At 40.5% G+C, this 21,969-nt stretch overlaps 1 protein-coding gene across 2 annotated transcripts in view; it reads left to right on the top strand.

Moving 5' to 3' along the window:
* The first annotated feature begins 7,359 nt into the window (after positions 1-7,359).
* The window catches only part of NFIA (nuclear factor I A), a 381,707-nt gene continuing 367,097 nt past the window's right edge, over positions 7,360-21,969 (top strand). Inside the window, exons 1-2 of one of the 2 annotated variants that reach the window (XM_034966293.3) lie at positions 7,360-7,970; positions 13,294-13,825. In XM_034966293.3, coding sequence (XP_034822184.1) covers positions 7,944-7,970; positions 13,294-13,825 — 559 coding nt within the window. In that variant the 5' untranslated portion in view covers positions 7,360-7,943. The remainder of the gene's footprint in view (positions 7,971-13,293; positions 13,826-21,969) is intronic. The other variant, XM_034966283.3, reaches the window with a different exon arrangement.

The following is a 21,969-nucleotide window of genomic DNA, read 5'->3' as shown; positions in this document are numbered from 1 at the left end:
AAAAACCTAAGTTGGACTCTGAAGCCAATGCTATGTTGTCAATGCTATGTTGTTGTTGACTAGATGGAGATATAAAAGGTCACTTTGGAAATGGTGCCAACCTACCATATCAAACTGAGTTAATGCACTACAGACAATGCACACAAAATTCACTGTTACCACCTACTTACAAGGCCTGGCCTGCTTAGCATCAGAGATTATTCAGACCATAGCATCTACAGAGCAATGCAGTACAGGTTGACACCTCTTCTGCATCTCAAAGGTTCTTACCTTTTGACAAAACCTTCCACTCTCACAATAGGTTGATGTCTTGTTTTACAGGTGTTATGTAACCATCTCAAGGTCACACAGTCTAGTACCAGCTAAACCAGGCCCAAAACTTTTTTTTTTGGTTACTTAAAAAAATTGTTATTATTATTATTATTGTATTTTTAGTAGAGATGGGGTTTCACCATGTTGGCCAGGCTGGTCTCGAGATCCTGACCTGGTGATCCGCCTGCCTTGGCCTCCCAAAGTATTATTTTTTATTTAAACTGAAGCCGCTACATCACATCAAGTGTATTTCTAGGTGAGAGTAGTACACCAAGTGGAAATGGATGCTCAGTGGAGGAGGCTAGGATTAAATGCCACAGGCTTGCTACAGCCAAGAGCATATCTGCATCTATGAGGGGCAGACCAGAACAGCAAAGCTAATGCCAAGGCCAGCCACAGTACGGCTACATCAGTCGACTAGTTGTAGAGAGCAAGACCAAAGCAAAAAATGTGATTCAACATAAAATATGAGGTTTCTCTAACCTCCAATTTAACTATGCAAGGTCCTGTTATTAATTAATTAGGTACCTTCACCAAGGACAGTTAAGAAAATCAGACAACTGCCAGGTTGCTTCCTATTACTCTTGACTTCTTACTGGATACTTTTAATCAAGCCAGGTAAGCACACGTTTTCCTCTAAGTTATTCAGCAAAATGTCCTATGCTCCTTAACTGACTCAAAGCAAACACAATTTTTTTTTTTTTGAGACAGAGTCTCACTCTGTCACCAGGCTGGAGTGCAGTGGTGTGATCTTGGCTCACTGCAACCTCCGCCTGCTGGGTTCAAGCGATTCTCGTGCCTCAGCCTCCCAAGTAACTGGGATTACAGGCACGCGCCACCACACCCGGCTAATTTTTGTAATTTTGGTAGAGACGGGGTTTCACCATATTGGGCAGGATGGTCTCGATCTCCTGACCTTGTGATCCGCCCACCTCGGCCTCCCAAAGTGTTGGGATTACAGGCGTGAGCGACCGTGCCCAGCCAGCAATCACATTTTTAAAAACAACAACGAAAACCGCAGTAGCCTGGTTGTGTGCTTTCCATTTAAAGAGATAACTCCCTCCCTTCAGAGTCTTATTTCCTTGCTCTGCACCAATGGCTATTTTGTTGTTTAAAACAAACACTTAAACCGTTGACATTGAAATATCCAGACTACATGGTCTTAAAGAGTCTGGGTTAATGAAATAAGGTGAGTCAGTGAGATGAAGGACTTAATGTTCCAATAATTATCTTTTAAAACCCCCCTTTTAAATGTCAAAACTCTTACAGCTCTTCTCTTAGGGGAGTAGGAATGGGAGGGGTCTCCTTTAATTTTGTGGAACCCAGGTTTTGTAAGGATATTGACAAATTAGATGCTTGGCAATTAAATTAGAATTTCACCGTATCTCCTGCCTTAAAAGAACAGCTTTATTCTTGAGGGAGCCCACCTAACAATTTTATGTTCAGTCATCTGCAGAGAATACAGCCACTGTCTTTTTCTTTCCTAACCTAGGGTAGACGCTTTATTTCACTGCAAGTTCCCTGTGACATTTTGCACTCTCTTGATTTAATGCACCAAAGAGGATCTTTAACTCTTGGTCTACACTAGTGCAAATAAAGGTTAAATCTCTCACTAACCATCATGAACTAGCCTAATAACTCACGAGAGGCCCTAGAAAAAGAAACCGAGAAAGCAGGTGTGCAGACTTGATTAAAAGGTGCAAAACCCGCACAACCGCAGGCAAAGGTACTTTATCCTCACGTTTGCCCAGTACCGGCTGCGAGGTGCGCAGGCAGGGGAACTTGTACTGCGCCAACAGAACGATTCCGAGAGCCGGGCCTAGTAACACAGGGGCTTTTCTTCAGAACGGTGTCCAGACCGGAGCTTGCGCCGAATGTAGGGGCTCCTATTGGCCACGCGCCGTAGGGGAGGAGACGACTGGCGGGGAGAGAGACTGGAGGAGGGGAGAAGGGGGCAAGGCCTTTTCCCTGCCCCCTCCCTGCCCCCTCCGCCGCAGGCTGCCGCCGGTACCTCGTGCGTGGTTACTATGCAAATTGCAGCGATTGCGGAAATAAACAAGGGGGTAGGGAGAGGAGAGAGGGACTGCCGAATCGATTGCAACTTCTGCAAAGTCTCGTACAATCCAAAGCACGCAAGGCAAAACCAGAGCGAATCTGAGAACCAGCCAGCCCGGGTTGGATCGCTTTCAAAAGAGAGTGAGAGCGAGCGAGCGAGCGAGCGAGAGCGAGACAGTGAGAGAGGGAGAGAGCGCGCCTTGCAATTGCAAAAGCCTTCTGATTTGGAGTTAAAAAAAAAAAATTCTCCAAGAAGCCTGCAATTGGCCAACAGCTTTTTAAAAAATCTCTTCCGGGTTTTCAACGGTTCCAAGTTTATTTAGATATTTTTTAAATGCAAAAAAAAGGGGACAACAAATGAAGCAATTCGTCTGAGCATTTTAAAGTTTCTCACGTACTCTTTTTACATTGCAATGGTACGTGGTACATCTTAAACTTTCTATTTTGCATTTATATGATATGCGTTTTATAAACAATGGTAGAATGATTTTGTTTAATGGCTAAGACTAAAATTTCTCTAGCTCGCATATGCACTTAAGTGATTGCTGGGTAAATGTCTATTGTGATGGTTTTGTTTTAAAGATGTAGCTTTGTTGATGGTGTTTTTGCTATGTGCATCAGAGACCGGGTTTTCTTTTTCTTTTTTTTTTTTTTTTTTCGGGATTTGAAAAAATTGCTGAGCTTGACAGATTTTTTTTTCCTCCTAGCGCTTGCTCGGTTCCAGAAAGGGGTGGGGGGAAATCCTGTACGTGCTCTGTTCTGTAAAAGACGTCTGGCCTCAGCAGTCAACCTAACCCGAAAAGAAATGTCTGGACCCGGAGAATAATTGACGATTTGATCCTCTAATCAATGGGACAACATGGGAGATTGACAAAAGCTTTATCCAATCATAAGGAAGCTTGGGTGTACAATAGTTCTCAATAGCCAGAGGGGGCGGGGCAGAGGAGATCTGAAGTTCTCTGCAGCTCTGAAGGGGATGGTGTGGTTCAAGCTGTCAAAGCTACAAGCGCTTCCGGATTTAGCAAGCACAATAGGAAAGAGTTTTCGCGTTTAAGAAAAAAAAAAAAAGGCTGATCGGGGGAGTTTTGCATGAATCTTGTGCCTTCTTCCTTGTCTTTTGGAAAAAGAAACATTCTGCTAGAGAAATAACTTTGTATTAGTTATTAACTTTGCATTAACTATTATTTTTATGCTCAGGGAAGTTGGTAACTTGTGGAATGTGAAGTTCAACTTTAAGAAACGTGTGGCTTAAATCTTGCCTGAATTGTGGGACTGTAGTGAGCTTTGGGAAGTAATATATTGCGTATTCAGCATTACAAAACTTCTTACTCTGATTATCTTAGAAGCTTTGGCATTTCAAGTACTTTGAAATTAATAGGTAAACCTCTCTTCTTGAACTCTAAACAAGTTTTAAAGGAGAGAATGTTTCACATGTGGACTAGCAGCTGTCTTACACACTTGAAAGAAATGAGGGGAGTGTTTTTTCTTGGCTATTCTTGAATTCTGCTTTTTAAGTATATGGTCAGTAGGAAATAGGACGTTAAGACTGGCCAAGTTCACGTTTCTCCTTGTTACCACAACAACCCCCGTGGAGAGTGTATGGAAGATCGCTGACTTGCTAACTGTTAGTTGGAGTCTGGCCTCTTGGACAAGTGCTTGATACAAATCCAGTGGAAACCAACTGCAGTAGCTTGTCTTGGAGACAGTAACTGGCAGCCTCTGACTAAAATATCTCCACCTCCTCCTCTCTGAGCAGTGTAGACACCTAATTCTGTTGGGAAGTGAATGGAAAATAATATGGGCTCTTTCCCTTCTTTGGATTAAATTCCCATCGAGCTATTTCCCAAGGCTTTAGGCCTTCCAGTCAAATCTGGCTTGGAAATTTGATGTAAGAATTCACTTGGACACTCACTTCAGGAACATGATTCAATTTAGGATTATATGCACATAAGAAAAATCTGCACAGAAGTGACCAGCAGGTCAAAAACCAGAGAAGAAAAAATGTTGAAAAATGCCAGTTAATAAAGTTAGTTTTGGTAAGAACTACAGAGTTATGGTGTTGTCGCTTATGAATCCCAGTCCTATCTTCACTGCTTTGGGTATTAAAATCTAAATCATATTAATAAGATCTCCCTATTAAGTAACCTCCAAAATGAGAGCTATTTGAGATGTACATATAAGTGAAACCTTATTGACGTAATTTATATATCTAAGAGGATTTCACTAAAGCTGGCAAGGTAACGTTTCTGCAAATAAAACACAGTAAATGCAAGGCTGGGCTCTGTGCCAGGAAGAATATGGATAGCAGAGAGCATGACAGGAGCCTCCTTTGCGCAGAGACAATCCCATTTCAAGGCAGCCTCCTACCACTTGCAAAATAAATGATTGGAGAGGTTATTTCCAATAAGGGGTTTATCCTTCCTAACAATGGGTCATTTATATGATTGCAGTGAACTAGTTTCCATACTTCACCTGCGTTTCCTCCACTGCTCTCTCTACTATCCTTTCTTTCTTCCCTCCTCCTCCATCCCTGCTCTCTCTCAAGTGCCTTAGTATCTTTGTGAACTCTGGACAAGGATTTACTTTTGCAACTTGGGAAGAGGGGAGAGGGTTGGAAATGTTTTTTACCCCCAGTCTGCCCTTTGAGGAACATCTGTTTCTTTGTGCGTGTGTTTAAATTTATGCCTGTTGGAGAGAAAGTTACCAGAAGCCTTTCTGTAACTGTAACTCTTCTACTGTATTTTTCTCAGTCTTGTTTCCAAAGGCTGTAGTTGGAACTGTGCTTTGTAGTGTTCCCCCGCCTCCCCCCTCCCTCCGCGGGGGAGGGAGCGGGAGCTGGCGGAGATAGGAGAGAAAGCAGGAGCGGATGTGAAGGGCTTTGGTGCTGAACTTGGATCCAGCCCTTGCCTAGAGGGCGCAAACAATCGTCCCATATCCAAAAGTCTTACGAAGGGCGCCAAAAGTTACTTAAGATAATATTGCTAACCGCAGAAAGCTGGAAATCGCGGGGCACATCCACTGCTGCAACAAAAGAAGTTTTTAAAGTAGAAATATCAGCATTAAATTACTTCCCCCATTTAAAAAAAAAACAGGGCGACATGCCAGTCCTTTTTAAAAAAAATCTTTTTTTTCCTTGAGACTCAAAAGTAAGAATCTTTGCCGTTTTGAAAATAGGCAGATGTGAAGTGTATCTTTTAATACACCAAAAGAAAGATTTTAATCTGCTCTGGAAGAGAGCTTCCCGAGTACACACTCTGAACAATAACTTCTCACTGTGCCTCAGTTACATGTTGGGACCGTCAGCCAGAAACTTCTATCGAGGAAACTTGGAGCGCATTGAAGTTATAGATCCCAGCAAAGGTTCTCGTGGCCAGGGATGTTGTCTCTGTAACACAGCTTGGCTTTTAGGACATTCCTCCCCTACTAAAATCTGAGAGGAACCAAGGAAAAGCAGTGGGTTAAGTTTGGGAAAATGGACTCTCTCATTCAAGGCTGAAATCATTATTTCTCCTCACTCCTTAGTAAATAATCTTGAGAGATTTCCAAGGATGTTCAGGAGGGAGGGTGGGAGAGAGAATGGTTCTTGAGCATTCGGGAATTATTTTGGCAATAAAGTAACTACAGTACAAGCATAAAATAACTTTAGACAGATGCAGAATTATTTCAGAGGTTCTCTTTTGCTCTTTCTCCAGTACAGTATTTCCTGCCCCTTGCTTTGAAAAGAAGTCTGAATGAGAGTGGCCTTAACACATCACTCACCCTCACTTGTTAACACATCACTTACCCTCACTTTCCTACAGGAATGCCCTCTCTTTAGAGACTCTCTGGCTATGTCACCTCCACCGAAGGGCAGATTCCCCTGTGTGCCAGTGTCTTTCAACATGATACCTACCTCTTTCCTTTTGGAATTTTGAGAAGGGTTGTCAAATGCAGCATTTTGCAAACCATCATGAGGAAGAGAAGTAAAATAAGGGATGGGGGCTTAGAAGAGGCAGGTAGGCTTTCCCCCCCTCCGAGAGAGGAGAGCCTAGAGAGAAAATATGAGGTTAAAAAAAAAAAAACTGGAAAAGCAGGCTTACTGGCAACTTGCCAAACCCTAAAAACCACCCCCCCTTTTCTGCCAAAACAATACTTTAGCAAACCTAAAATAATTGCAGGAAGCTCTTTTCCATTTTAAGAACTATTACCTGGGGGAGGGAAAAAAGGGATTCTTAAAAGGCACCCTTCCAGAGGTGTCCCAGAAACTGGGACGGTAATGACAGCCTATGTCCAGTTCTGGGCACGCGTTTGTGGATCAGAATATCTCCCTTCCCTAAGGGGACATCCCTTTCACATATTTTTTTCCTCCTAAAAAGTAAAAGATGTCACAGCTAAACCACTGTTGTTTCTGAACGTGATAGAACTTTTTCTATGGCGTCTGTGTTCAAACCCACTAGTTTCACAGTCCTGGGAGGGATAACGCTCATTAATCTCCGCCTTCTTTTCTCCAGACCCCCGCCCCCCAAATCCGGTGAATCTTCTGTGGGCACTGATTCCTCACCACCCCCGCTTCTGAATGCCACAGGACCGAAGCTGCACAAAGTTTGCAGGATTGTGTGCATAATTACCTCTGCCGACGAATCTATTCCCACAGAAAGCTTCGCTGGAGAGATTACAATGCTTTGAGCCTTACCGCATTTCAGTGGGGGAAAAAAAGTTACCTAGGAGGTCTGATTTTTCAAAGAAATTTGCATACATGCAAATGTGCCGCCCGGCCTCCTCCTCGGTTCTCTACATGCCCACGCGGTGGCCCGGGGGGTGCGGGGCAACCTGGCAAAGTTGCCCAAGTCCTCCACCGAGGTCCGCGGAGGTCTGCAGCGGGGGTGGGGGGATGGGGACGAGGAAAAGTAGTTTTGTTTGCTTAAGCACATCCTGTGGCAGCCTATAGCTGCCCGGGAGTACAGACTGTAACTGCTCCTCACTGCGTTACCCAGTAATGCGCTGATCGGGGGAGGGGGGCGGGGGGGCCGGGGAGCGAGCGGGAGAGCGAGCGAGCGAGCAAGGAGCGAGCCACGGAGAGAGCCGGGGAGCGAGCGAGCCAGCCTGCGAGCGCGAGCGGCCGCGGAGGCTCGGGACCCGGCTGGCCGCGCGGCGCCGCAGCCGCCCCCTCCCCCACACCCCCTCCCCCCCGCGGCGGCGGCGCGAGCGGGCGGCGGCTGTGCGGTGCGGTGCAGAGCGGAGGCGGAGGCGGGCGCGCGGGCAGCTCGCGGGCACCCGGCCGGGCCGGCGCGGGAGCGGGAAAGGGTGCGCTATGCCTTTAACGCCCGCGTACAGTAGGCATGTATAGTGGAGTGTAGGGAAACTCTAGGCGGGGTTAAAGTTCAGCTCATGGAGCGGCAATAGCGCTGGCTGGCTGCAGTTGAGCCGACTTGGAAATGTGAACGCAAGAAGCAGGCTTGATTTTTTTTTCTCCCCCCTTCTCTCTCTCTCTCTCTCTCTCTCTTCCTCTCTCCCTCTTTCTCCTCTCTCACCCACACTCACGCACACCTCCAAACCGCACACCCAGACGCACACGCATACCCCAGCGCCCGGCAGTTATGTATTCTCCGCTCTGTCTCACCCAGGTAAGCCGCGGCGTGGATGCGGAGGGCTTGGGGGCCGGGGCGCCGGGGGCAGGGCTGGGGCTGGGTGGGGGGCACCGGGGCCGTCGCTCCGGCCGGGCCCAGGGCGTGCGTCTCGGTGTGTGTCTGTGTCTGCGCGTGTTTCTGTGTGTGTGCGCGCGTGTGCCCGCGGGTGGGGGGGGGATCCCGCTTAAGGAAAGTAACTTTGTTTCCATGCGGGTGCATTCCTCTTGCACGGCCATTTGTGTGGGCACATGGCTAATGGCGCCCTCTTATTAATGCGTTAATTAATATCAGGGCGACGGACTGCGGAACAGCAGTGTTTTCGGACACCCCGCACGTGTTTCGGCGGGGTTGCAGTCCATGACACGCAGAAATCTGGCTCAGCGTTTCTGCTGCCGGGAGCAGGGATTCCGTAGTTCCGCGGCGCCCGGGGAGGGGGCCGCCGACGGAGCCCACCGCTCACCCCGCACGCTCGGGCCGGCTGCAGTCCTCGGGTGCGGGGAGACCTCGGGTGCCTGCGCCCAACGGCCCGCTCCCCGCAGCCTGCGCTGCCGCAGCCCCCCGCCGTCTCCCCGAACTCTTACTTTTGTTTATTGTTTGTCAGCTTTCGGGGTCCGGCCGCGGGAAGGACGCGGGCTCCCGTCCCGGCCCCGGCCCGGACAGCGCCCCTCGGACGCGGGCAGGCTGCGGCTAGCCCTCGGCTGAGCGGGGCTGCGTGGACGCGCGTTCCCCCGCGCCGGCCGGGTGGAGCCTGCGTCCTCGCCGCGCTCCGGTGGCCCGTTCGCTCTCCCGGAGTGAAAGTTTCGGGGCCGAGACGAGCCCACGCTGTGCAGGGCGCCGAGCGCCGGAGGCCGCGGGCCGCGGGCCGGGTAGCGCCGGGCAGAGTTGGGCTCCTAGCCGGGAGCCGGAGCGGCGGCCCGGGCCGGACACGGCTCCCCCCGCCGCCGCCGCCACCACCACCGCCACCGCCACCGCGCGACTCCGGCCGCTCCGCGCGCAGAACGGGGGCAACTTTTCCCCTCCGACTCAACTCAGAGCGTGGGGCTCTTGCGCCCCACCGCCTCTCCTTTCCGTGCCCCCCTGTCCATCCTCCCTTGTCTACCCACCCCCAGGCAAAATATTGCTACTTCGAGACTTCAAATCCGGTCCCCTTTGAATATGTTATTTGTTTTCCTTGACTAAAAGGCTTGAAGTCAAAGTGGTTTTGCGCTATTTTTTTTTAAGCGTGAGATTTCATACTGCTTTGGTACATTAGGATCTGACCATTAATCACCTACCTGAAGTTATATGCTTCACATAAAATGTTTATTCACCTCTCCCTTAAAAAACCTACCACTTCTTGCCTTCATTTAGTAGGAGATAACGGTTTAACCGGAATAGTTTCTGGAAGGCTAAAAAGTATCAGTAGTTTTCGCTCTCCTCTCTAGATTCTGGATTTATTTCCCACATGACATCCCTTCTTATTGCAATATCTAACAGTAATAATACCGGGTGTTTGATCTCAGAAGACTCTTAAACGCATCTTTTATGTTGAAATGGTCTGTTTGGGATTTAGGCCTAGCATTAATAATGGAGAGCAGTTACTTTTAGTTACTGTAAAAGTTTTTTTTTTTTTTCCTAACAAACTTCCAAAGTTCCTATTTTAGTAACTTGTGGAAGTATGGAATGAAACTTTTCCAACCACTTCTGGCAAGGTTCACAATTGCATATGGATAAGATGCAAAGTGTAAGATAATTTGAATGAATTACGGACTATAGTGAAAATGCTGAGATTCGAAGGCTGAAGTTCTAGCTGGCAGAAGTTTGCAACACACAGAACTTGTAGATAATATCAGCGAGCTGCAATAAAGGGAAAGGACCCTAACAGATACATTAGTGTCTTCTCAATTGAGCTCTGAAAAGATAAATTTATATTTGGGAATGGTGCATATATGAGGGCACCTGTATATCCATGCAGGCCTAGGGCACAGTCAGGTATTTAACAAAGTTGGCTTCTCTTGGTTCATGAGCTATTATGACATTAAGAAAGTTTTTTTTTTTCTTTTTTTTTCGGCTTACATATTTAGCAGCGTTGATTGATGCATTCACTAGGCCTTCTTCTGGAAACACCACTAAGAGAAATGCTTATTTAGTGTAACAGTTTGTAAAGAAAATGTACAATAAATAGTGAATGAGGGCTCCTATTTTATGGGTTCTGCTTTTAAAAATTTATTTACAATTTATTTAACTTGCTGGGATATTTATAATGTTTTAGAGCCAGTTTTAGGAAGAAGAACTTCGGTAGTTTATTGCTCATTAAAAAAAATCAGTAAGCACAGTGATAGAAGTACTCTAAATGAAACTCCATTTAACTTGTAGGCAATTTAAAAAAAAAACTTTACCAAGAAAAACCTAGACATCTTATTTTAATCAAATATGGGCATATAATCAAATCAGGTACTGTCCATATAATGATAACCCAGCAGAAATTTGTAGGTGAACTTTTTAAAAAAGTAGTTTCCAGAAATATCAGCATTCAGTGGTTCTTAAACTTGGCTCACTTTCAAACAGATCAATGTTTAAGATGCTGATTCAAAGTAATACCACTTTTGAAACAGGTTTTCAGGTTTGTTTTTATTGGTGGCCTATAACTTTCTCACTGAGTACATATGTAAAACGTTCTTTTTTTTCTCTTGAATGTTATGAAATAGTACGTAGCTTATAGCGATATGTTCAGCAACATGAATTACAAGGGCACACTACTTTTTTTTTTTAACTAATCATTTATGCTATTCCTGGACATTTCTTGCAAGCTAATGATACTCTTTAGTTTTGATATTCTGGAATATTTTAAATCATGACGAGAAAGATACATTAGAAAAAATTAATACTTTAATTGTGCATATGAGTAAAGTTATACAAAATATTGTGGACTTTTACTGGCAGGTTCTTAACCTTTGGGGAGTAATACATTGTAAATACTTTTGATGCAAAATTGGGGACTTAGGTTATTCTTAATGACTAGTTGACATAGTTGTTCTTGTTTAAGGATTTTTATGATGAGATATATGGGCATTTGGTTGGCAGGTAAACAGAATCCTGTTGGACACGAATGCATGCATGCAGTTTGCAGTTTTTTGAAAAGCATATTGGGAGTATCTACAGACACTTAAAATGCCATATTAGAATGTTTATTTTAAATGCTTATTATCATTAATCAAACTTTTAAATAAGATAACATTTTAACATAGATACGAATCATTTGGAGCTAAGTTATCCTTTGCATTATAAAATGGGGACGAAACTTTAAAATGAAGTCCTCCTTTTGGTGAAAGCTCACTTGGTAGTTTAAGGTAGACTCCAGGAGTTTTTTGCATAATACAACAGAGTCTTGGTCCCTGGCATGTCTTGTATATATAAGAAAATCAGTCAATGTGAAGTTCTGTTTCAAACCTAAAATTTATGTATTTTAGATCATTTCAAGGATGAGCTCAGAATTTAGTAACGTTTAGATGCTTTGTGATTTGGCGTATACCTTTGCAGATAAACTGTGACTTGCCCCCCATGCCTGTCACCTAAAGTATGAGAATAAGAAATATTCTCAAACATCAGAAATTTTAAAAATGTTAATGGTTTATGGCAAGAATAACAATTCCTGTATTTTTTCTATTCTCCCTCTACTTAAAGAATGCACACGTGTTACAAAAGCTGACTACTTCTCTTTTGGATTCTTTTATTGAAAAAGAGCAGTTTTGAAAGCTAAACTTGAAACATAGAGCCTGAAATTTGTGCAGAGAGGAAAAAAGTCAGTTATTGAAGTGATTTATTATGTATTATATTAATATATACTTACTTTTAAAAGCTCAGTCATATAGAGTGTTTAAATGATTGATTATAATTTGCTAAATTTTTAAACAACATGACTATTAAATATTTTACCTTATCAGTTCACATTTGAACATTTAACAATTTAGTAATTGTGTTAATAATAATATTCTGGACATTACTGCTACCTGTGCCTTGAAAGTATATATTTAGTTAGATATAACAAACTGAAAAAGAATGCATTTTATATTTGTCTGTCCTACACCATTTAGCAAAAAAGCCATCGAATCTTTCTTTGGTTTCTAATCCTCATTTATTTGAAGGTAATCTATGTTTTGGAGAGGGGGTTATGTGGCAGAGAGAAGTTATGTAACAGTGTGGATTAGTTAATCAAAAGTTAGACGTACTCCGAAAGCTTTGTGGAGGTTACTGCTTAATTTTTTAAAAAATACATTTATATTTCCTAAGAAAATGTCATGTATAAGGATCAAACATTTTAAGCAAAACAGAAAGAAACATTTAAATATTTGAAACTCAATTTTTTTTTCAATTTTAAGAGGCATCTATGAGGGTTTTCCTGGCATCTTGTAAATATTGAAAATACCAGGTTCTGATTCCCTATGAGAAAAATCCTGAAATAGTATTTGCAAAAATTAAATAATCTATTTTTTAGGTATGATTATTACTGAAAGCACTTCACAATCATATTAGTAAATTAAATGTATTCATGTATGCTTTTCTTTGTTTTTTTTTTTCTTCTTTCTTCCCCCTTTTTGTTTCATTCCCATAGTATTAGCAATTATGTCTTGGGCATAGATCTTTTATTTTAGCCTAATAAATATCAACTTCAACCCTTCTTTTGTATATGAACCTGCCAAATTTTTCCTAGTTTTTGACTAAAAAAATTATATGTAGTTATAATATTTAAAAGGGGAATTTAGACACTAGCAAAATGAGTAAGAAACATATCAGAATCTACATGCAATATTTTTAGGGGGAAAGCCTTTGTTTTCATTGATTGTAGAGATGATTTTTTGCTCCTAGACTTCCATAAACATTGACTGGCATCTAAATGTTTAGGATTTGCCAATCTGGCGGCCGGGCCCTGGCTGTACTACAAGTGGTGAGGTCAAGGCTGGGACAAAATTAGATATGCCTTCCTTGAAATAGGGTTAAGATTATACATTGTTATAAGCATTTAGATAAACTTCACTTACTATCTAAAGGATGGGGAGCTAGGCCCGACAATAGTAGCTGGTGTACTCTGGTGAACATATTAAAACAGTTTTTTAATTTTTAGCAGTTTTTTTATTTCCGATCATAAGAAATGATACTGATAGTTTTCTCTCCCACCTTCCCAGACTTCCCATAGGATCCTGTGTATGATTTTGGTAACAGAATGCTCTAATCAAATTTCAAGTGAAATGAGGAATTTCTTTCTTAAGGTGACCCGCTGAAGAAAAGTTGTTTTCTTTTGTTTTCATTCTACTTATATTTTTGTTTTTGTTCATTTTCCTAGGATGAATTTCATCCTTTCATCGAAGCACTTCTGCCCCACGTCCGAGCCTTTGCCTACACATGGTTCAACCTGCAGGCCCGAAAACGAAAATACTTCAAAAAACATGAAAAGCGTATGTCAAAAGAAGAAGAGAGAGCCGTGAAGGATGAATTGCTAAGTGAAAAACCAGAGGTCAAGCAGAAGTGGGCATCTCGACTTCTGGCAAAGTTGCGGAAAGATATCCGACCCGAATATCGAGAGGATTTTGTTCTTACAGTTACAGGGAAAAAACCTCCATGTTGTGTTCTTTCCAACCCAGACCAGAAAGGCAAGATGCGAAGAATTGACTGCCTCCGCCAGGCAGATAAAGTCTGGAGGTTGGACCTTGTTATGGTGATTTTGTTTAAAGGTATTCCGCTGGAAAGTACTGATGGCGAGCGCCTTGTAAAGTCCCCACAATGCTCTAATCCAGGGCTCTGTGTCCAACCCCATCACATAGGGGTTTCTGTTAAGGAACTCGATTTATATTTGGCATACTTTGTGCATGCAGCAGGTAAGTGCGATGGTGAGAATTCCTCCCACTTTCTTGTGTGTGTTTCTTTCCTGATGGCCTCCGCGTTATGCCGGATCCTTCCTGAGCTCCCCAAGTTGCAGGCCACGTACATGAAGCCAGTGTGGTTTCAAAGATTGAGAGAGGTGCCACCTTCATTCAGGTGAAAAAGCATAGCTTTGAGCGAATTCTCACTAAGTTCAGCTCTTTTGGTAAGTAGTGTTTTCAGAGGCGTTGGTAATCAGATATGTGATATGTTTAAATCACATTTTTTGATGAGGGGGTGAGAGAAGCCTCGTGAAAACCCTTTTAATAAAGAGTATATTTTAACTGACAAATGATCTAGTTTGAAAGCATTTATTTTGGTATTGAGGCAATATTTTTAGTTGGTTTTCTGCTGGGAGTGTTTTTAACCTACTGAGGCCTCTTGAACCCCTTGCCAATTAAGAAGTTGGAGGTAAGATTACTATCAAATTGCTGATCATTTAGGAAGGAAAAATAATCACATTAATACGCAGACTTAGTAGCTTTGTATTTAGGAATTCTTAGTGTTGTCTCAGATAGCTAAGGGAAACAAACCAGCTCTTTCAGTAATTGATGGAGAGGTTAATATTTAAAATAACCAACCTGTATATTGCATGAACACATTGAAAAATTGCTATTGATAATTGATGTAGTGAGTTGCTTTGATTATAAAATCTTAAATTTTTTTTCTTTTTTTTCAAGGCATGTCTTACCTGTGCATGTTTCAGTGTTTAGAATAGCATGCAGGATAAAACTATTGAGGACTGGATAAAATAATGCATTTTTACTTTGTTCCTTTCGTCTTGTTTTAGACAAAAGGCTCATTGTGCTATGTGAACGCTCAGGTCTTGTGTAACTTGTTGACTTTATATATGTACATATCGGTCTTGCTAGATTACCTTCATGGCAGTTACTTGAGCCAGATGGAAGAAAGAGGGTTGTGGAATCCTACCAGTAGGTTGTTTTGGGGTTCAAATATTTAACGTTTTTTTCTTTTTTTTTTTTTTTTTTTTTTACAAAGGAGAGATGTTACCTGTAAAAACGCTGCACTTTTCTTCAAAACATTTTTAATTCTAAAAATGTTAGTGAGTTTTTAAAGAAGCCAGCTGATAGCCTGTTCTCTATTATTTTTCTCAATATATGTTTTAGAAAGAGAACTTTTGTTATCCATCTGCCCTTACATAAGAAACTGGAGAAATTAGCTTTGCAAGCATGTCACATCATCATTTGCATTCTGTTGGCAGGGGATAGATGAGTATTTTAGAGGATGTGAGCTGTAAGTGTTTCAAATATTTGGGTTTTCAAAAATGTATACTTAATTATAAGAATTGCCTTTTGCTTTAGCCAATTCTGGGTAGCAAGAATGAAAAGTCAGCACCTCTCAAGTGACCTCTAAGCAGGAATAAGTAGCCCTTTTTTAACCCACTCTTAACCCTATTGTTCATTTGTTTTGTTTACTGAAAAAGTAAAGTTAAAATTTTTAAAAAATGTGTCTGCATATGTTAAGCACAGCAAAACGCAAAAAAAGTATAGGTGTTACAGGTGCTTTCAAGAAGCACTCTTTAAAATCTTGTTTTTACCTTTTAGATATTTAGAAAAATATAACCTATAAATTATCCTGAATAGATGACCAACATCGAAACTTGAAAGTGCCAACAGGTGATGCAGATCATGATGTGTGCTTCCATACAAGATAACATCAAAATGAAATACCTGTGAAGTTTTTGTCGGTGTAAGCAGTGTCCATTCTAAGTTTTCGTCTTAAACATTTCTCTGTTATTTAAAGAAATGCAATCTTTTCGCTGTTCTCATTACGTGCCTTCTTTTTCGTCGTTGGTTTGTTACTGTGCTATTGCTCCCAATCCTTGAACTCACACAGTTGTTGGTTGTTGCAATGCCTGAAGGGGTTATGTTGGTAAAATGACATTTAGAAGGTTACTTAGGAGAGTTAGCATCCTTATTGCTTATGAAAGATTTATTGACAGCAGCATAGATCAGACTACCCTTCGGTTTGGTTTTCCTGATGTATCCCAGAATCCCTTGTTATGCCTGAATGCCAGCCAAATGTTTGGCCATTGGTTTTCACGGGACCGCAGTAATGGCTGCTTCTCTGTGCGCGCAACAGGAAGACTGTAAAAGAAAATATTAAGGGTCTTTTGTCTGAAAATATTTCAAATTTGATTTAAGAGATTTAGAGACCTGTTATTTGTGGAAGGGAAGCTGCCAATACAAATATGAGGTAGATCGGTCAACTTACATACGACTGATTTGACAAGCATCTGTTATAATACTGAAGATTTGTAAACACTAAACAATGTTTTTACCTCCTTAAAAGTTTTGAGAACTTGCCAGTATTGGCAGGAGGCAGAGACTCTGAAACGTGCTTCAAGATACATGCCAAAACCATTGTGGCCTTTTCACCTATAATGCGTTTTTTCTCGCTCTTTCTTTTAAATTGTTATATTTTTTTCCTTTCCAGAATGCCTTTTTTTCCCCCTAGATGGGCATAGAAATTAGATCTTCTTTTCCTTCTGAAATTTGTGTGTAATAATTCTTGCTTTATGTGTCCACCTTTCTTTGGTAGGAAGTTGAAATCTCAGAACATACGTGAGAATACTAGAAGCAAATGCAGAATCAATCTTTTTTTTTTAAAGCGGAGGTGATTTATTCTAAGACTTATTGAGATGCTAAAATATAATACATAAACTACATTCCAGTTTTTTCCCTCTAAATCCAGTGGCATTAGAACTGTGAATTTTGTGGCTGATAAGCAGTAACAAGTGTAATGAAATTGGAGTGATTTCATAAGCCTGAGAATTTCATCTTGTTAAAAGAACAAAACCATTTTATGCCCTTAATTTGGTCTCAATTTGAGTTGTCCTTACCATGTATCATATGACAACTTGGGGATACTATGGTATTGTGGCAAATGGTTTTCTTTGTGGGTGTGTAACAGTAAAGCTAATTTATGACCAGTCTTTACCAGATGATCTGTATCAGAATCTACAATATACCCGGCACGTGGCAAGGTCACAATTTAAGTTGTTAAGGTCATAACCTTAGCCACCAGGCATTTGACCTTTTAGATAAAGTTAACCTTTGTTCATTAGTAGGCACTCAACCGAGAAGTTTCTGGAGAGTTGTTTTTTTTTTTTTTTAACCACTTCTGTATAAACTTCTGGTAATGTAATCAGATTCTAGAAAGATTCTCAGTCAAATTAGTTAGATTTTGTGAAAGGTTATACTTTTTAAGGACTCATTTCTTGGATAGAGGCAGGTTGCTATTTTTAGGCCATAGAACGACAGTTTCACAATTTATATTTGATATTATTACCTGCCATGGGGTAGAATAAAAGCTTGGAGGCAGCTGTGTGGGGACATTTAAAATCTAAAATTAAACAAATGAATTTATGTTTAATTCAACTAAGGCCTTTGCTAATTTTCAAGTGACATTAGGCCTAAAAGCTAAATCACAGTGAGCCATCTTCACTTTTTGCAGATGAGGAATTTTCTAACATTAGAAGTATTTTTAGCAGTCTTAAAATTCAGTTTGAAAGACTAATAAGTGACCACAATTTGTCAGGTAATTGCTTTAATTGTTAATTAGCCAGTGACAAAGCGAGTTGCTATTGTCCTAATGGCAGCAGTATGAGTACTTGTTAGTTTTAAGGTAGAAAGAGAACACTTTTGCACGGTAATCTTTTAGTGCAGTAGTTACTAATTGCTTCCATACTGCTACCATTATTACCTTTACTTAATTTTGCTTGCATCAGGAATAGCAAAGATCCTTTCAATCACTGAAGGAGCTGTTTCAGTGTCTCGGAAGCCTGATACCTGTCCTATAAACCTACTCAACAGTATTACTGATTACCACATTACCTGTACCATATTGTTCACTTAATTATGCTGACATGAATGCTCATTTCAAATTATTTAGATTCTTGCTAGTTTTGTTCTGCTGTACCTCATATTATTCCATTTCAGCCAAAAGAGAGCTACTCCCATTCAGGTGCATTTTAGTTTTATTTTGGCTTCGTGATTGCCATTCCTTCATATAGTAATAGAGAAAGCCGTGATATGCAGATAGACCAGATGGTCATGTTGACAGATTGAGAATTCACTTCCTACTGCTTCAGAGCAGGTGTAAGATTAGGAGTGTCTGTGTAGGGGCGTGTGTGTGCTTCGTGTGCATGTGCGTGCACATCCAGGCTGCACAGAGTGCTGTTTGAGCAGTGGGAATGATTTCTTTTTTGAAATGCTAGTATTTTAAATACAGTGTAATTATACAGATAAGGTTTTCAGTGCATATAGAATATTATAATTTTTATAAATAAATCGCATTAGATTGTTACAGTTTATAATTTTATGCCAAATTAATTATGAAAATTATTTTAATTTTTAGGTAACTTCCTACATTAGTTTGAGGCAACATTGCATATCTAAAATATATTCAATATATTCTTTTAGCAGGTACGTGTATGTGTGTTTACATTCAAATCTAGGACTATACGTTTTTGTAATTAAACTTTTTCAGTAACTTAATAAACACCCTAGTAGAAAGTTGTGCAGTTACTTCCTGTGATTTGTAATTATTAATAAAGTGTGTTTGGAAAAAGAAGGAGTAAAACTAATATACAGTGATATTTAAATTAGGAGAGTAAGGATCACCCTATCAAACTCTGGCTTTAAGCTTAAGGTGGATTTTTTGGCTGATCAAGCTATTGTAAATTATTGATATATGGCATATTTTTAGAAATTTTAATTTATCTTTTAATTCTTCAAAAAAGATAGCGGTAGCAGTCAACAAATTTGAGATAAATATTGATTTTACATCCTTGAGTGTTTTCTGTGTAACTTGAGGATAGTAACAATATCCTTTACCTAGAATGTAGTAACAAAATCCTTTATCTAAAATGTAGTGCAAAAGATGGTAGTTCTAAGGCAGAGAGTGTACAGGAATAGGGAGAAATAGTTGTTCTGGAGTAAACCTTTGAATGGAAGTCAGTTCATTTATGGCTAAGAGGTTGAGTGTGTTGGTAAGAAAATTTCCCAATGCTTCTGGCTTGGATTTTCCTTGTCTTCTTTTCCACCCTGTGATGAATAGCATTAATTTAAACCTATTTAAGGCTAGTGTGGGAGAAACCACAGCCTTTGTTGTGGTCACTGCTGTACACAGTAGGACTGGGTGTTTCATTTGGTTAAGGCCTCAAGCTGCTTCCAGAGGACACGGGACAGCCTGTCGGCATTTTAAATCTTGCACAGAAGCAGCAACAATTCTAATTGCTCACAAATGTCAATATAGATTTTTGAAACCAATTTTGAGGATTAGACTAGAAGAAAAAACATAAAATGCAGATTGAGTTCGGTGAATGTGCTAAACACTGATTTATTACCATTTTAGTAATAATTTTCCCATGGTTATTTAAGGGTTAGAGCTTGCTTTTGAATTATTATAAATTGTAAACCCATGGGGGTTGAGTAAGGGAAGGAAGAAGTCAGGTGGAGGAGGAAGAGAATGAATGAACTCGTATGCTTTGTTAAAGAGAAACATAAAACCCTGAACTTAATCGCAAATGGAGATACCGTAAAAGTATTTTGGTTTCAGTAATGACTGTAAAGCAATCTTGGGCAGTGAGCTATCAAGTGGAGAATTTTATAATTTGTCTTCCCACAATTTTTTGCATAGCTTTTTTCAGACTAAGACACTATTTAGAGCTTTGGGAGTTTTTATTCAAGTTTTTAGGAAAAGGTTTTGCAAAAATTCTTTTTAGAATTTAGGAGTCCAGTTAGAGACATCATTGCACACTTAAGCTCAGAAAAGGGGCCATGGAGATGTTTATTCTTTTTACTATTTTGCTTTCTAAGGTGGCAGTTCAGAGTATTGTCACATTTTTGGCTCTTTCCCAGTAGGCAACGGTAAGATACTCATTATTGATCCAAACTTTTGGGTCCCTGAACTTAACAGAATTCTTTAGTTGCTGCTTAGACAGACATGACTTTTTTCCTTAGATTTTCCCCAAAATGTTAGAAAACAATTCCTCATGTTTTGTTTTAACTCCACAGCGTAAAGCATATTTTATCTAATGGAATTAGTCCTCCCGTTAGTGTTCTAGTTAAATAAACATGGCTTATGAAGTGAAGAAATAAGTCCAACAAATGACAAGTTGCAGCAACTCTGAAGCAGAAGATATTTTTGCTTTTCTGTTTGTAAAACAAGCTAAATAAGATAAAACTGAGAAAAAGAAGTTCATTTGTGTTGCGTATTTTGGCAAATCTTGGTCTTCTTTAAAATGTTGCTAACCCTAAAACAAGAAATGATGAGGATAATTATGATAACTAGAGATTGAAGTGGAATAACTGTGATGTTCTTTGAGAACTTTAAACTTACTTCTTTTCATGTCTTTCAAATACTTCCCTAGTGGTAGATATTTTGGACCTAGATCAATTGGGAGTAGAGAAAAGGAGATGGAAGGAAGGAAAGGAAATAACTTTTATTGAATGTCTGTTCTGCAGCAGGCACTGAGTAAGGTTTGTCATAGTCATATATTGTAGCTTGCTGTCGCTTTCATAGCAGTATTATGAATTAGTAATGCACTCTCTATTTGAACGGATGAGGATAGACTCTTCAGAGTGGCCAGGTTACATGTCCAGAGCAAGATTCAAACCCAGGTCTTCTGATTTCAAATCTTATGCTCTTAAACAATTCAAATTCATTTTGTATCCTTCTTTATATCTTATTGTTTAGGGTTGGATGTCGTTTTCATGGTATCACACACCTGTCTTGAATCAAAGGGAAAATAAAAAGTCAAAATCCAAACCCCTCCCATTGAGATATTTCACTGTCAAATTCAGATGTTAGCCACAGAATGAGGCCACACTTGATAAAGAGAGAAATGATGTTACACTTGTCACTGTTAGGGTCAAAATCTGAAATGATTTGTTCTTTTTTGTTTTTATAATGTTGAAATTTAGTGAATAGAAGCATTATGACACAGGTTTAAGATTTTTAGTTGTTGTTAAGACAAAGTTAAACTAATTGGTTCTAGATGCTTTGAGAAGCCTTTGTGTATTAAACTAAGCACTATTTTAAAAACTAAATTGCATGTAATTTTTACTATGCAGATTTTTGTACATGGTTTTATATGTACAAGACATAATATATATTTCTAATTTCCCCTATACATTACATATATTTTTATATATATATTTACAGACAGAGAAATATATATCTATTTCTAACTTCCCCTAATGATTAAATTTTAAAATGTAAAATTCACTTTGCTCTGAAAAAATCCTTTGGTTATGGCTGTGTGTGTAATTATTTAAAATAAAGCCAAAATCATGTTTGAGAAAAGAATGGAATTTTATTAGTTTAAAATTAAAAAATTAAAATAGGAAAAAAATTGAAGATGGACATGTTTCAATTTCGTGCCCTTAAATTAGTGAATTAGTGAGCTTTTTTTTGTTGTTGTTGTTGTTGTTGTTGTTGTTTTTTGAGACGGAGTTTAGCCCTTGTTGTCTAGGCTGGAGTGCAGTGGCGTGATCTCAGCTCACTGCAATCTCTGCCTCCCTGGTTCAAGCGATTCTCCTGTCTCAGCCTCCCGAATAGCTGTGATTACAGGCATGCACCCCCATGCCTGGCTAATTTTATATTTTTAGTAGAGACAGGGTTTCTCCACGTTGGTCAGGCTGGTCTCGAACTCCTGGCCTCAGGTGTTCCACCTGCCTCGGCCTGCCAAAGCGCTGGGATTACAGGCATGAGCCACCACGCCTGGCCATGAGCTTTGTTTCTAACTCTTTAAACTTAGTCAAGATTAGTTCTTTTTTTTTTTTTTTTTTTTTTTGAGACGGAGTCTTGCTCTGTCACCCAGGCTGGAGTGCAATGGCATGATCTTGGCTCACTCCAACCTCTGCCTCCTGGGTTCAAACAATTCTCCTGCCTCAGTCTCCTGAGTAGCTGGGATTACAGGCTCCCACCACCATGCCAGGATAATTTTTGTATTTTTAGTGGAGATGGGGTTTCACCATCTTGGTGAGGCTGGACTCGAACTCCTGACTTTGTGATCTGCCCACCTCGGCCTCTCAAAATGCTGGGATTACAGGCGTGAGCCACCGCGCCTGGC

The sequence above is a fragment of the Pan paniscus genome, chromosome 1, assembly GCF_029289425.2.
Source record: "Pan paniscus chromosome 1, NHGRI_mPanPan1-v2.0_pri, whole genome shotgun sequence".
NCBI lineage: Eukaryota > Metazoa > Chordata > Mammalia > Primates > Hominidae > Pan > Pan paniscus.
Note: the sequence above shows the minus strand (reverse complement) of the source record. Positions and strands in the feature narration are given on the sequence as shown.